The sequence below is a fragment of the Benincasa hispida genome, chromosome 9 (genome assembly GCF_027475165.1).
Source record: "Benincasa hispida cultivar pf3 chromosome 9, pf3_genome.v1.1, whole genome shotgun sequence".
NCBI lineage: Eukaryota > Viridiplantae > Streptophyta > Magnoliopsida > Cucurbitales > Cucurbitaceae > Benincasa > Benincasa hispida.
In genome coordinates, this window is record NC_143486.1 from 88,161,121 (window position 1) to 88,179,013 (window position 17,893).

General features: G+C 32.8%; 1 protein-coding gene across 1 annotated transcript; it reads right to left on the bottom strand.

The window, feature by feature from the left end:
• Positions 1-14,563: 14,563 nt before the first annotated feature.
• On the bottom strand, positions 14,564-17,647 carry LOC120087022 (Core-2/I-branching beta-1,6-N-acetylglucosaminyltransferase family protein). Its single transcript, XM_039043864.2, has 2 exons — positions 16,488-17,647; positions 14,564-15,692 (listed from the first exon to the last, which is right to left on the bottom strand). Exons 1-2 carry the CDS (start codon positions 17,007-17,009, stop codon positions 15,054-15,056), a joined length of 1,161 nt encoding a protein of 386 aa, XP_038899792.1. The 5' UTR covers positions 17,010-17,647; the 3' UTR covers positions 14,564-15,053.
• Between the last annotated feature and the right edge of the window lie 246 nt (positions 17,648-17,893).

Sequence of the window (17,893 nt, forward strand, 5' to 3'; positions counted from 1 at the left end):
CAATTTTATAGTAGATATAGTTTTTTCCTATTTAGATCTTTTTTTTCCCGAATATTTGGTTTCTTGTTGAAGATTTGTATGTTGTCGTCTTGATTTACTCATATTTTATTCTTCCTTGCATGTTCGACTTTTCGATTCTTGTTAGCTCTATACTTCGTCTGATTTTGAACTGTTCTGATTTAGTTTCCGCTCCATTTTCAGCATCTTCTTTACTTGCATATTTGTAACTAATTAGGGTTTCCTCCTATAATTTTTTCTTCGTCTCTTATAATTTTTTTCCACTGACTTGAATGAGTTAATTTTTTTTTTTATCCATTTATATTGTATTTACTTTTCCTCTATTCTTTCTTCCCATGCTGATATCTGTTATGTTTCTTGACTGTCTTCCAGATTTTCTCTTGTCGCTTTAATATTAAAGCATGCTATCTTTTTTTCCATGTGGGTTTTTTATGCTCCTAATGTTTTGGGGCATCTTGACAATTATATACCTGCTAATTCGATGCCCACCCCGCCTCCAGGATTGATTATTCTATTCCAACTTGATTGCCAAATCCAAATGAAATTATGTCCTTCCCTTACCATTTTTGTTATGCTTTTCCATCAAAATTGGATGGTGAGTGAATTCTTGGTAGGGATTACTAACCATATTATTAAAGCATGGTGGGGGTCAATTCACCTCAAAAACAGGTCTGTTTTCTATCTTTTTTTCCCCTGAAGGCCAATGATGATTTGTTCAAAAAATCTACATTCTCATATTTGAGTATAATTTCTGATTTAATTTTATTTCATTTCGATATTTAGATTAAAATGGAATGCATCTCTATTTTTCCTTATATTTTGTGGACCACTTTGTAATTTCTTCTTCCATACATATTTAATCCGTTTTCTGTTCTACATCTGATGAATGAATTTTTTTTCTTCACTCCATTGAATTTGTTTTCAGTATTCAACTAAATTCAATTCTCATACATTTAAATTTAACTTCGATTTTATAAGTGTTGAAACTGTTTATTTTCTTTGTTTGGAGTTGGATTTGTTCCAATGAAATAGCTATATCAAATCTTGAGGCCTTCTAATCTTTATTATTGTGTCCTTTCATGTGTGAGATATTATATTATATTTATGTCCATTTTTAGCTCAACCACCGAATTAATATTGACCTAACCATTACTTAATTTATTTATTTCGGAGTTAACTCTCTTTATTATGGGTTTACTGTACTTACTGTTTGAACTTATTGAGGTTAGGTGCACTAACTTTCCTCACAACCATCTTTATCGCATCCTCTACTTATATTCCAATCCCTTATCATATTTTTTAAGACTTCTTCATAGACTCCATTGGTAAACTGTGTTGGTACGTCCTTACTCTAACCTTTTTATTTCAATTTTTTCTTAAATTATTTTACTTTCGCATATATGGTGTTTGGCTGTTGCAATATATTTTTTTTTCTTCTTCCACCTCTAACTTCAACTTATTTCATCCATATAAGGTATGTTTCCTTCTTTCCTTATAATAAAGTAAGATCTATAGCTAACATCTATCGTTAACATTTTTATGTTTTTGTTAGGCCCTGAATAAATTATTCTACCCTCTAGTTGTGGACTGTCTCGACCTTCGTTCGCTCCAAACATAATCAAAGGTATGATCTGGTATATTTTATTTCTACTTCAATCGTATTTGATATACCCTATGGTCTAACTAGACTTCTTTTTCTTTCGTGTAGAGCCCAAACTAATCGAACATACCTTTCGTAACTAGTTTGAGGTTCGTAACTTTTACATTCGAAATGATCTTCGTTATAGTCTATTGTTTGTTGAACTTATTAGGGACTGTGTAGCTGTAATGTATTATGGTTTTGTATTTTTCACTTGTATGTTGATATTCTTGAGGACTGTTTAGTTGTGAACTTTGATTTGTTGTAAATATTTTGAGGTTTGTTTTAATTTTCAATCTCCGAATTTCAATTTAGAATTCTATTTAGAATTTTAATTTGGTGCACTTCATATTCATTTTATTTTATCTGACAATCTATGAAATTAAAAAGTATACTTCAAATATGTATAGAATAAAAAAACTGTTTTTATTTATATAAAGTAGTTGTAAATACATAAAATTCATCTTCATTCAAATATCTATAAATACAAAAAAATATGAATGAATAAAGACCAATTTTGAAGGAAGTTACATGTAATATTTTCTAATATGACATAAATTCCACGACAAAGAAAGTATATCATAGGAATAAGCATAGTAACGAAAGTTATAACTTTTTCAACATAAAAAACATAGGAATAAAATGAAAAGGTCTTAAAATTGCTCTATAACAAGTTCTCAAATTTTCAATCATTCATTTTTAATGTCAGCAAAATTTGCTTTTAAAAATCAATTTTTTATTTTTTATTTTTTGAGTGTGAGATGAAAAGGGTCCTATAATTAATTTTAGGTACTTTGGTATTTTCGTATATATATATTTTTCCACTTTATAACTTTTTCCAAAATTTTAACCCTCAAATTTTGACTAAAACCACATTGTCTAAATTGTTTTATAATATGAAAGTAGTGTCTTATTTTAATATATATATATATATATATATTAATATCTTTAGGTGATATTTATTATATTAATTACATAGAGTTGTTCTAGGTAATGTTATTAAGTAAGTCTCGAAACTATCATTACAAACCAACATTAGATTATGCTTAAATTATAGACTATGGTAATAAATTTTAGACAAATCCAAAGATATAAACTATTATAATACTTATGTAGACTTGTTTCACTATTACATAGAGACACTTATAATTTGTCAACTAGAAAATCTAGTTGTGAGTTTTTTTATATGTAGTAAAGGGCTGCATGAGAACATTTATACCATAACCATTAGAACCTCTACATCCTAACTCCCCAAAAAACCATTCACTTCAACGTTGATGACTAGTATTCACTACCCTTGTTTTGAAAATATAGGTAGATGGAAAAATAAAAATTATATGTCGTTTTCATTAATCGTAACCCAGGGATCTACCTATCTTGGCACGAATGTCATAGACAAGTCAGTAAGTACAAGGGGACATTATACAAGTCCTATGAAACATTCGATGAAACGGGGCACGCGTATAGGTCTTACAGTACAATGCATGTTGGACAAGTTAACAACTAGGGCGTAGAACAATGTAGTAACTATTGCAACTATAATAGGCTTCATTTTTAAGACGTATACTTGGCTTGGGATAGTAGGATATGAGTGATGTACTAGGTTGTCACGATTTTTCGTTTTGTAACTAAATCCAAATTCACTAATTCTAAGCATAATTCATCATTTCCCTAGTAAGATGGAGACTTTTCAGGAGTTGTTTAAAATCATAATAAGTATTACAGAGTCTTAAAGATAATTATTCTTGACATTGACAATGTTGCTTAACAATAATAGAAGGATCGAACAATAACCAGTGAACTTTAGACACTGAATTCGATAATTGACGTTCTTTCATCTCATTTACGAGAGTGACTTGATGTGTTATGAGAGTGGATATAAGGACGTTTATGATTTTGTGCAACATGATTGGAACAATGGGATGTTTGGAGCCAGGTAGATGTGTTGGTATTGAATAGATGGTGGCAATGTTCCTTCACATTCTTGCTCACGATGTGAAGAATAGAGTAGTACGCACACATTTTTCGAGATCTAGCGAGACAGTTTCAAGATACTTCAATGCAGTTCTCAGAGCAATAATATAGCTACACACAGTCTTGTTGAAAACCCCCAAACCGGTTACAAGTGCATATACCGATGGATGATGGAAATCGTTTAAGGTAGAAAAAAGTTCCAGTATCATTCTATTAATATTGGGAATGGTGTCCTGAATCTCCTTGTAATCTCGTAGTTTGTAAACTCTATATAAACATATTGTTATTAATAAAATAAGTGTTATTTTATAAACATATACTCAATCCATTAAACTAAGATTCGAGGTTATTTTGTGTAATTTAAACAAGTATGTAGAGACATACAAGTGGATCTTTTTTAAATAATAACCTAAACAGTCTGTAGTAGATGGATAAGGCTGGGTACCTTATCCTGGTGACACTGCGAATATGACCCGCTTTGTAGGTGTTACAAGTGTTGTAAAGTGCTACAAATGATCTGATCTTGATCATTCATGTGGAGACATGCGAGCGGGAGTAACCTATACAAAGAGTTTGTATAAAATCGGACCACGAAATGATTAGTCTCTTTATATAACGCTGTTAATAATAGAGACTTACATTTCACTAGGATGACCATAAGTGACATGACCTGAATCCTGAGTGAGTTGTGAATTCCTGCTCATGAAGGTGGTCCTTTGATTTGTATGGGTGAGGGTGGCCAAATTGCCAACTCAACAAACCTATCATTTTGGGGATTTGTCTGACTGGGGAGCTAGGAACACAACTACATAAGACGGAATTCACTTCTTCCCCGATGCAGAGGCAAGTAGATAAATTACTCCCTTAAGAGTTGATTTTGGGTCTTGAAGTGGCCGCACCTTCTCTTGGCTCGAGAGGGACTTAGTCATAGTGGGACTATGACTTATTGTTCATTAGAGGAATCAATGGTACTTAAGAGTTAGATGAAACTATAGGGCCAAAATGGTATTTTGACCCAACTGTACTTACGAACAATTTGTGAAGGGTCATCGCATTGTTGATTGGTTATATCCAATGAACACAGAAATTTATCTGTAGTGCGAAGAGTGCAGCTATCGATTTTTAGTGGAGTGACCGACAGTTAACGGGTGTTGGGTAATTTAATTAAAGATTTTAATTAATTATCCGAGTACCATTGGAGCTTCAATCTACAAGTCCATAAGGTCCCATCTGTAGCTTAACAGGGATTTAATCTTTGGATTAATTTAAAGTGTTAAAATTAATTAAGCGAATTAATTATATATGATATAATTAATTATAATATATTGATATATTATAAATGAGAGGAATTTGAATATGATTCAAATACTAATTATATGAATAAGATTAATGTAATTAAATATAAATATGATTTGTATTGAGAGGAATTTAATATTTGGATACGATCCAAATATCATTTATATGGATAAGATTCATATAAGTAGATTTAATATAAATGTGATTTATACAAATGTCATGTATAGTTGAGAGAGAATAAAATCTATAGTTTATGTTGTATTTGATGCAATATAAAACTATAGACTATATGTTATACTTGATATAACATATAGTGTGTATCTAATAAAGTAGTTGTTTTATATATATATATTCTATTTTATTAATTTAACTGAAATTAATAAAAGGAAATGAGTTATAACTCCCCTTATTCTCTCAATGAAAAACGCGGGATTCAAGTTGGTTAAGGTAGAATCATCTTCTTCTAAAATTCTCTAAGAGAAAAGTTCTATGAAAATTCTTCCCTCTCCTCCTCTCCGTCACCTTTTCCTCTTCCAAGGATTCAAGCAAAGCCCACAAATCTTTCTTGAATCCTTTAATCCCAAAGAGAATATAGAGGGTTCTCGAGTGGTGGTGTTCGTGCATGAAGAAGAAGATCCACGAGGAAGAAGTTCCGTCCGTGGCTTGTACGAGGGATTTCTTGAAGAAAGATTCTTCAAAGGTGAGGTTTCTTGAAACCCATTTTCCTTTAAAAGTATGCTCTAATTTAATTGTAAATGCATATATATTTGTATGTTTACTGTAAACTTTATATTCAATAAAAATGGAATTTGGTCGATCCGCTTCTGCTCAAGGTTCTCCTCACCAGAGTTCCTTTAATTAATGTATTCGAAATAAATTGTGATTAAACAATTTCAACAGAATTACCTGGGGGCATGGAACGACACGTACGTGAAAGTGAAAGTTAGTGTTATAGATCTACCACGATATAGGACGAGGAAGGGGGAAATCACCACAAATGTTCTTGCGATCTATGACCAAAACGGAGAATTCATCTTCGTTATGCTAGTATAAGAGGGCTCGGGCATTGACTCTAGGGTTCTGAGGGATGCAGTTGTACGACCACCCAGACTGAGGGTTCCAAAGGGTATAAAAATCACTCATGTACATAAGCAATCTTTAGTTACTTCGTTAATAGATATGTATTACAATCCCAAAAATGGTACAGGGTATTACTGTCTGTGTGATGCTGGCTACCCTAATGTTGAAGGATTTTTGGCTTCGTATAGAAGAAAATGTTACCATCTCTCATACTGGCGTGGCGCGGGCAATGCACTGACAACACCGAGAGAATTTTTCAACATGAAGCATTTGTCGACAATAAATGTTATCGAGCGGACATTTGAACTGTTGAAGGGTTGATAAAAAATTCCTGAAGGCAAATCCTTCTACCCGATACAGGTTCAATGTCGAATGATAACCATGTTTGCCTGATTCAAAACAATCACAAGGGAGATGGGGATCGGTGCTTTACTTGATGAGTCGCTAGACGAGAATTCAGCTTCTGCTGTTACGGAGGGGGAAATATTGAATTTATTGAGACAATAGAAAAATGGACCCAATTTAGAGAAGATTTGGCCACTGAAATATTTTTCCAATGGCAAAGATCATGATTATGTTTCTGAAGAAAAATATATCCGAACATCTTATCTACTTGTTGAACAATATTCTCATGCTTCATTTATGTCGTGAATATTTATAATTCGACTATTTGACTTTAAGGTTTTTTTTTTTTTTTAAAATGTCGCACGATGCTGTTTCATTTTTAATAATGACTTTACGACGTATACCGGCATGAATTAGAATGGCAGATGATAGAAAAAAGACATTGGTTGATGAATGCCTTAATCTCTTTAGTGGAGTCCGGTTGGAAGTTTGACAATAGAACCTTTTGGCCGAGATATCTACAACACTTAGAGCAAATAATGGAGGAGAAGTTTCTCGAGTGTGGCCTAAACTAGAATACCATCGAATGCAAGATTAGAAGTTTGAAAAAACAATATTTTCAATCAAGCCGCTGAGTATTTTGAAAAAACAATATTCGACTGTAACAGAGATGTTAAATCAGTTAGAATTTGGATGGAATGAGGGCGTTCAGGTGGACAGGGAGATCTTCGACATCTAGGTTTGAGTAAGTTTTTTAAAATAATGAATTATATACACCATACTTGTTTTTGTATAATTTCTAATATTGCTTCCATATACCATGCAGAGTCATCCTAACGCGAAGGGATTGTAGAACAAGTCACTCCCCCATTACGATGAACTATCAAGTGTATTTGGGTATGAAAGGGCAACTGAGCAGTCTTCGAGCCCCCAGTGGTGATGGCACCAAATTTGTTCCAGGAAATAAAGGACGAGATTTGGCTAAGATCACAACAATACCCTACCCCAGATAATGAACAAACCCAACTACCTAAGGATGCAATAGAAGAAAATCAAGTAGATATGTCTACGGAGAGAGCAAGTGTACTAGATATTTCCACGGGTAAAGCAAGCGTATTAGTGGAGCCATCCAGAGGGAGTAAGAGGAAACGACTGATCATTAGAGATGTCCATGGGGTAGGGAGGGGACAGGAAAGCCATTCCTGTCCCTATCCCCGTCCCATATACTATTCCCCGTCCCCGCGTATTTCGCCCCAGGGAACGGGGCGGGGATTCCCCTCGAGGATTGGGTTCCCCGCGGAGATTCCCCACCTTTGTTTTTTGGTTTTTTTTTTTTGTTTTAATCAAATATGGACTTTTCTAATGCAATTTTAATTGAAACAAAACATTTCTTAGTGCAAATTCAAATAGAATATTATCAATTTTTCTATTAAAAACATCCATTCATAATCCATTAATTATTCTCATTAAAATTCAACATAAACTTAAATAATAAAAACATCCATTCATAATCCATCAACAATTCTCATTAAAATTCAACTTAAACTTAAATAATAAAAATATCCATTCATAATTCATCAATTATTTTAAGAAAAGTTACAATATGACAACAACAACATATTTTTTTAAGACACAACATGACAATAACATAGCCAAACCAAGCCGCCATCAACAAATTTCATCCAACTTTGTAAGGGATGATTCCTGAAAAAAAAAAAACACAAATATTGTACATATTAATATAAATCAATATTAAATTAATAATAATAATAATAATACACGAACTTATAACTTACATCACCTGGATCTCGATCCTCAAGAACACTTTCCAAAACTTTAGCATCTGTAGGAGTATGTTTATCTATTTAAGACATGTAAAAGTAAAAATAGATCTCAAATTGTAAATAATAAAAATTTATTAAATAAATTAAACAATTCATACCTTCTGCCCATAACCAATCTTGAGTACACATCAAAGCTTCCAATAAATTTTTCATGAATTTGTTCTAACTCATTATTATTCGATAGAGTCATTTTCAAAATTCACTTGCAAATAGTCAAATAGTAACAAAACAATCAAAAAATCGAACAACTAGTCAATTTCAGACATACAAAAAAGTCAAATTCAGATTTCTAATTCCAACAGATCAGATCAGAGATCAAACATAACAAAAATCGTACATACTTTCGAATTTCTAACGATTCAGACATACCAAAAATCAAACAAATAACTACAACTCGTTTTATCTTCTACACAAATCAGATCAAAAAGTGGATATTCAGATGTTAGACATACTTTGGAACGAAAAGACGACGGTAGATCTGACAGAGGGACATAGCCACGAGGTGAGGCAAACCAGAGTTTGGTGGTTGGGATGGGCGACGGCAACGGGGTGAGGCCATGAAGGTGAGATGAGAAGTGAGACTGAGAAGAGAACTCGAGTGACCGAGTCGATGCCGTGGGCCTGTGACGTGAGCGAGAGGGAGAGTGACATAAGGCGGTGGTGAGGTGGCTAACTGGTGACTGTGACTGTGTAGGAGAGGAACTCGATTCGACGGTCGACACTGTGTAAAAGTGAGGCAATTCGCGAAAGGTCGAACTCCGAAGGCGTAGTGAGAATGAGGACTGAGGCGATCTGCGACTGCGGAGTGAGGGTGAGGACTGAGGCGATTCGATTTGTGAAGTGAGGCTTTGAAAAAGTGAACGAAAAGAAGTGAGGCTGAGAGTGAGGACTGAGGCGTGCCACTGCTGATTGTCGCGTGAGGTGAGGGAAGGGACTAGACTTTGTAGTGGTTAGGGTTTTATAATATATATATACTCGGGGGGGGGGGGGGGGGGGGGTTGGGGTCGAGGTCGGGGCCAGGGTCGGGGAATATATTCCCTGACCCCAGCCCTGAAATGTAAATGGGGAAAAAAAATTTCCACTCCCTCCCTCATTCCCCGTGTATTCGAGGATTCCCCGCCCCCGTCCCCGTGGGTTAAATGGACATCTCTACTGATCATTCCAGAATGAAATGATCGACATCATGTGATCAACTGCTGATATGCAGTCAGTGCACACGGACAAACTCGTTGCGTGGCAAGTCGAGAAATATGAGATGGAATTTGGACGTCGGAAGGAGGTAGTTTAGGCCATATTTGGTATTGAAGGGTTGACTGAGGATCATAGATATGACCTAATTGATATAATTGGCACGAACATACAAAAGACGAACCTCTTCCTCGTTGTACTAAAAGAGAAACGGCTACGATATTGCACACACCTACTTGCTCGGACCCACTAGACTAACCACCTAATATTTCAACCTGAAAACATATATTTTGTGAATTTTCTTTTTGGAATGGCCACATGTTCGGTCATTTGATAGAATTTTTGTGTTGTTCATAATAATGTAACTGTACTACACTATCATATTCTCACCATCATTATGAAATGGAAGGTAATTATTCTATGTACAATTTTAGTTTCACATATACGATCCATATTATATAAACATAATCTGTTAAGTTATCCATATTCAAGATAACGTTTAAGTTATCCATATTCTATGTACATGTTAAATAATGATGTTAAGTTAGCAAGATTCAATATACATGCATACAATATACCATTTCATAAGTAATTGAGCAACAATATGATATGTATTTTGGTAGTAAGTTTTACAAATTTAAGAGAATTAGAATTATTATAGTTTTTTAAAAGAATACGTTAAAAATAATATGTTATGTTTTACAAATTGAGATAAAAATTTGAAATTTTCCGATTTATGTCATAAAACAGTCGAGAATACTAACTTGGTGACCTATTTTTTGTTTGGGTGCATGCTAAATCTCAATTCCAGACATGTCATTCAATTAATTTTTACATTTTTATTATTTCAAAGATTCTGTTATTTAATCATAAACTCGATTTCATGTTAACAATAGCATTTGATTTGTTTGTTTGTTTTTTTTTTTTTTTGCTCTTTGAAGAAATTGAAAGATCTTCTTTTTCAAATTGCATAACCTAAAATTAAATTTGAATTCAATGTAATATACTTTAATTCATAACTCATAAGTAGATTTTAAATTAAATTTGTTTATAATGGCATAAGTGGATAGAAATTGGGAGAAAAAAAAAACAAAATTATGCAATTATTTATATTATTTTAGTATGTTTATTAATATTTTCAAATTCCATGGATATACAGCTTACCTTCTCTATAAGCAGTCTTATCCATTGTTCATATGTGATTCGGAATAAACGTTCAAAATAATTAGAGGTACAAAAAAATGTGTCATTCACAATTTATTCGTGAAATATTAAAGCCGGTTTTATAACTCTATTATTTTCACTTTGAAAGAAAAAATTATAATATAATACTGACACATACAACACACAATAATATTTCTTTAATTAATTAAAATCCCAGATCACATAGGCTAGGATTACCAGCCAACTCAAAAATTTAAATCACGATGAATTATGATAAATTTACTGTTATATTCATACTCTGACACTCAAATGGCCGCTGCTGGTTTCGTAAAAAAATTGTGAAACAACCAAAGTAGTTCGAAATAGAGAAAATATGTAGGAACCAATTTACCAAACCACCCTTTGGGCTTTTCATTACTTTAATATTCTTTTATGTATATACAATTTCTTTAAATTATATTTTTTAATGGGGAAATCATAAGGACTAAATTCGAGAGAGACCTGTCTATATGCCGTTTACCAGAACGTTTGAAGGTTATGGGCCTTTCTTGATGGTCCATGACGTCCTCAAAAGTCATGAGTTGAAACTAGGGCTAACCAGAAGAATGATAGATTTTAACTTTTCATTTGTAAATAGTAAATCAATATTTTATTTATAAAAATATAAACAAATTAAAAATAAAAATAAATAAATTTAAGTTTAAACTATCCAATCATATAAATGACATTGTAATTGACTTATTAATTATTAAACAGAGACTATTTGATGTAACTAGAAGATTTACTTCTTTAATTAACTATAGTTAGTTTAACTAGAAAATTTATTTCTTTAATTAGCTCTAGTTAGTTTGTTAGTTTTGAACAAACTTGTAATCTTCAATTCATTGATTCAAAATATTAAGGAGATTCATTGATTCAAAATATTAGATTCTTGGTTTCACACCACTATCGGTTGCATCGCACCGACCTCAACTCCTAACAATGGTGTCGTGAATAGAATCACTATATGATCTATCATTGCAACTATAATTTCCTCCACCCTACTACTTTATATGTGATTGGTTGTCTTTCTTCGCTCTAAATTTTTCAAATTAATTTTATAAAATTTTCAAACTAATTAAAAAATCAAAATGCAAAAAACATAAAATAAGTTGAAAATATTTAAAAAATCAAAACAAACAAATAAAATGATATTTGAAAAAAATTCAAATAATAATAATATGATTTGATGATTTTAAACAGGGAGATATTTTAGGAGAAAACAAAGATGGAAACGTGCAAATACTCCTAACTAGATATTTACTTGACCTTAGTCTCCAAACTTCTGTAACAATACATTTTCTTGTTCTAGACCTGAAATATTGGTTTAGAAAGTGAGGGGTGGACAGATAAAAACTATCTAAATAATTGCATTTATGAAGAAAGAAACCAAGTTAGATTGGAGTAAGAAAATTTCAATTAAAAACCGTCAATTGAAATTACTAATAAACTATGATGTGGTGTTATGTCAATCGTGGAGGTCTCATGAACAAAAGAGAAACAAACAATATTCGACGATAGTACATCCTTCCTTGATCAAATTTGTCAATGTGGGTTTAAGACCCCCAAGGCAAACTAGTTAATACCAACAATGACTCAATAGGAATTACTTTGGAAAGAAAAGATTTTGCGACTTAAACTCTTGGTCGATAGTCGATTAAGTCGAGCCTTTCATTGAATTTGATCGATTAAACCAAGCCTCCAAAGTAGACTTGTCGTCGGTAGAGAACAAAAAATAAAATTAGTAAAAAAAGGTGAAAATTTAAAAAGATGTGTTCGAAGCAACATAAACGTCAATAAATCAGAAGTCGTGATAGTAGTTATTTTCATCCTACTTACCATTAAACAAAACCCTTAATCATTGAACAACCTTAACAAGAAAGCAAAATATGAAGAAAGCTAGGGCTACATGTTATATTCTAATATTTTAGGTTTGAAACAAAATGATAAAAAATATAACATTCAAAATAATTTAAAATCCATGAATCTTGATTAAGATTAATAAAAAGTATAATAAAAATAACAAATCTGATTAATAAAAAGTAAAATAAAAATAACAAATCTTAGTTAAAATAATTAATATAATATGATATTTTAAATTTCAAAACAAGATTTGAAAATTAGTTGATGTACATGATTCAAAAATTCAAAACAACTATTAAATTTGATTCGAAAATTCAAAACTATTAAATCACAAGATTTATGGCAAATTATCCTCTTTAAATGATGATCTTAGTTGACGTTGAAAGTCTGCAATATATAGTTGAGCAATTAATTACAATCTCATTAACAAAGATGACAAATTAATTATACTGCAATAAAAGGAACGAGGGAATTTTAGGATTTCAAAAAATTGGACTCACGTGACATTCATACATTTTGCTATAGTTCAAAAGGATCCCGCCTATTGCTATTTTTTCAAATGATAGTGTAATTACTATTATATATCTGACTATTCCTTGAAACTACGGGTCTTTTTGGACTAATTGGAGAAAATAGTTTTCATTTTTTATTTAAACATTTTTTTATAAAAATTAATTAAAATATACTCGAAAAACTATTATGAGTGGTTGTCAAACACTCAAACTTCTTCCAAAATGACTTATTTTTTAAATTAAACACTTGAAAATGTATTCCAAAACACCATAAATTAATAAGTATCAGGGGTAGTCATCATGGATGACACTTTTTAGGGCTAATATATAGAGTATAAAATAATATTTTAAAAAAATTGCAAATATAGTTAAATTTATCAATAGATTCTATTGATGATGGACTCCCACTAGGGATAGACTCCTTTAATGATATATTCTATTACTAATAGTTGTAAAAGTTGAATCTAAAATTTTACTATGTTTGTAAATTTTTTTGCATTATGTTATATCTACTAATTTTTGAGTCTCATTGTTATATTTGTCGGGATAATTGCAATGGATGACACTTTGGATAATAATTAAGTAGATAATATAGCAAAATTTATTAGTAATAGACTATATCTCTCATAATCTCTTAATAGACAATATCACTCATAGAATCCTACCAGCGATATAGTCCATAAATTTCGAGAATTGGATCTATATTTTGCACATCGTGCTATTTTTCTAAGACGTCGGACATGATTGTTATACTTACGACTGTCCCATAATATTACAAAATATATTTATCAAAAAAATAAAAGAGAAGTAAAAGTTGCCCTTTTTATCATTGATTTTTCATGAACATGTTTGTTTGGTCTTGAAAGTTTTGAAATAGATTTGGTTTCTAAGTTTTCATGAATAGGTTTACATGTCTCTAATGCACTTTCTTCCTTTGCTGCATTAATGAAGTATTGTCTTTTTTTCCTTTCAATCTTGACGTTAATTATTCTTTCCCTCTCCCTCTCTCTTTCAATCTTGACATCCCCATTTTGTCTTTCCATTTTGTACTTCATCATAATTATTCGGGTTGAGATGGTTACATACGAAGTGACATATTCTTTTATATACGAATGGTCATGTTATTTACTATGTTGCAAGTGTTTTGACCATAGATATAAATAACGATATGTTTGGATGGACAATCACAACTTTCATTTTTTAAAACTTCACAAATTATTGTTTATCTTTTCTTTTCAAATAGTTACACTATTAGGGTCAAACAACGTACAACACTATTTGATATATTAATTACAGTATTTTTAAACATTTTTTTCTCTAGTACTAAAATAAACTACATAATTACAACAAGGTGAGCACAGTCAAACTGAATATAATTCAACTAATACGAGAAACACATACATACCTCACGTTTGGAACCAAGAAAGTTTTTTATAAAAAAAGTATTAAATCTTATAATTCGAAATTCGAGAAGTGATTTGAATTATGATTAATTAATTATAAAAAAGTTGAAATATAACTAGAATTCATTCCTTTCTTGTGTTAAAGCAACAAAAGCTCTGAAGAATTCCTTTTAGAAAAAACCATCAAAATGATTCACGTTTTGTTCTCTCTTGAGATGCAAAAACTGTTGTATGTATTTGGAGGCTTGCGGGTTTGGAATGTACACATAACATAACATAACATAACGTAACAACCAAGCGTGAGGCCTTTTTCTTTTTCAAAAGTGCTTCTCATGTGCTCTTCCACTTCCACCACGCCTAAGCTCACTTCTTCTAAAAATATACAAACCAATGTGAGGTCCCATCCATTTCCCCCATCGCTTTCTCTCTTTTAAAATAACATCATTTAATTATTCCCATCTCTTCAAGAATCTTGCATTCTTCACTCCACAGCATCTTTTATTCATTCGAAACCCTCCCTGCAATAAGATATTACATGTATTTTCTTCTTTTCTATTGTTTGTTGGGTTACTCTGCTTGCCCTGAAAGAATTAGTCTTCTGTTGCCTACATTTGTACTGTATTGATTAGAACTTTACTTACCCCTCATGCCCTCTTTCTCTATTCTGATCATTTAAGCAAATTATTCTTCAATATCCAAACATGTCCAGTGCTAAACGTAGCAAAGGCTGCAACGTACTTGGTGCGAATTTTCTTGCAAACAGAGAGCAAATGGAGGAGGTGCCGTCATTGTAACTGCAATTCTGACCGTTTACAATTCTAGTTAACAACTCTTCTGTAATGTCCCGTCCTCCAAACGTCGCCGGGTGAGGGCCTCCTCTTGACCAGTCCACCCACGTGAGGCTTCTATTGGCTATAACATTTCCTGCTTCTATTGTGAGCATTGTCGGGAAATAATGCTCGTCGACATAGCATGGCGGTCGACAGAATTGTTTGAATTTCTTATAAAATTTGGTGTCTTGCACTATGTTGATTGCAAGTTTACGGTTCACTTCAAACCATTGGGAGCCTTTACGCCATTCTGTGATGTTTACCTCTGGTGCCATGGCGTCCTTATATCGTCCTCTCCCGTAAGGGCCAAGGTCGTCGAACGAACCCATAAAGCTATATTTGGATTTCTTCAAGTAGTTGTATATCACACTGAAATTGTAGAGAGGAATGCATGATTCCGAGAGGAGAATGAACCATTCATTGTTGATGTCAAGCAGCGCATTGGCTAGGAGTCTTTTCTCTGCATCACATATACTCATTCTTCCCCATTCTGCAATCTGGCACATAGAATCAACAGAAATTTATCAGTATTCCTAAATGTATAACATCAAAAGCTTGATGGGTTAACTACAGTTGAGGATGAACACAGATTATAAATAAATGAAAAATGGCCAGCACTTGCACCGAAGTTATTAATGTTGGATCACAGTTAATATACTCTGTTTATCATAATATGCAGACTCAGAGAAATGTCAAAAAAACACACAAGTTGAAAATATTTTGACAACCATTTAAGGGTTGAAACATTCTAGCCATACCATAGGTTTTCATTTCTACAATGAAAAGTACTCGAGTTGAACAAAAATTTCAAAGGTGCCGATCACATTCACGACTTTTCCTATTCATTCTGAAACCAGTTAAAACCATATGTTAACCATGTTTCAACTGTTCCTTCCCTTGAGCGATTTTAAAAAAAGAAAAAAGAACAGCAATCCAACATGCTTAAGTGTTGTGTAGAAAAAATTCTGATCAGCACTTCTTGTTCAAGCCAACAAGCTTATATGGTTTACTCAGAATCCACTTTACCATTCTAATGCCAATCACAAGCTCATTCAAGCATCATTCAGGTCATTAACATGTTTTTAAACAGTTTCGACAGATTTATTAAAGGAACAAAACCATCATTAGTTCAAAGAACAAGGTGGCACAACAAACTGAATTTGAAAAGAGCTTATAAAGCAATTATTGGCACAAGCAAAACCATCATAAATTCAATCACAATCTGGATCAAAATTCAATCCCATTACTTCATTGGTAGCACTAATGTACAACAGAATGAAACCAAAACATACCTGGCTAGGAATTTGTCTCCCATGAAACACAGAAGCAGGAGAAAAATTGGGTTTGAACGATGGCAGAGAGTGAATATAAATTGAAAAGAGGGTTTGATGTCCGTTCAGAAATCTCTCCCAAAGTGGGGAAAGCGGTAATGGACCTTTAGTCAAGAACATAAAAGCAATTTTCGGAACCCTTTCAAAAGGGTAATTCTTAATGTGAGGTGAAAACGATGCTCTCCAAAACAACTCCTCGTCAGTCATTGAATGCATCAAATCCACCGGAGCCTTAATCCACTGACCCAAACTGAAATTGTATTCCTCCAAACAGGGAAGGAAATTGGACTTAAACGTCATCACTGCGCTATCAATCCCAAAACGACGGATCGTATACAAACTAACAACCGAAAATACAAAGCAAAGAACCAAAAACAACACGAACAACTGAAGTAATCTAAAGGGCAACGGCCTAGCTTGGTTGGTCCGGTTCAAAGGTCCAGGGTCTTTCCCTTCCTCCAGTGGGAGAACTTTCGATTGCATCTCTCGATTAGAATCGAAATCACCCTTTGTGGGTCTTCACCGAGCCAAAATCCAAGGGCACCGCTACCCTTCAAATCTATGCCGGTGATCGGCTTTTCTTCTAACGAAAAACCCACCAGAAGTCCTGATTTTCATCTGCAGGAGGGAAGAGGAAGCCGAGGAAAGCGGGAAATCGCTGAAATGTTGGAATCTCTGAAGACTGAAAAGATTTTGATAAAGTTAAAGAAGGTATCGACAGGGGGAATTGGAAAAGTGTTGCATGGTGGGTTTTGAATAAGACCCCACTTTAAAAGGGTTGATCAGAGACGGAGTGCTTGACATGAAATGAAAACCCAGTTGAAGAATTTGGCGGTGAATCGATGAAAAGTAAAAGTTGGGCAGAAAGAAGAAGAAGAAGAAGAAGAAGAAGAAGAAGAGTTGGAAGTGGATGTTATGAGAGTGAGAAGAAGGAATGAAATGGTCGAGAGATTGAAGAAAGAAATATGATCTGAGAAATTTGAAGAATGTTTTTGGTTTCCATAATTTGCGCCCACACAGATTGGAAACAATGGCGTTTGTTAGTTACGCCTACGGCTCTCTGTTGCTTTGAATCGAATTTTTTTCGATATGAATCAAAAACCAACTCCCCACTCTTACCTTTTTTTCTCTTTTATTCCCTGCTGGCTTACTTTACCATTTCCATTGCTTTTTCTCCCAATAAAATAATATCAATTTTCTTCTATTTTTCACTCATTATTTACAAAAAAAATTATGTTATGTTTTTTCTTTAATTTGGTAGTATTTTGAGAAAATTAATTTTATTTAGATGATTTTAGTTTGATTTAAAATATATTCAAGTTAAAAATAGGAGAAAATTCCTAGTACCTCTATAATATGGAAAATTT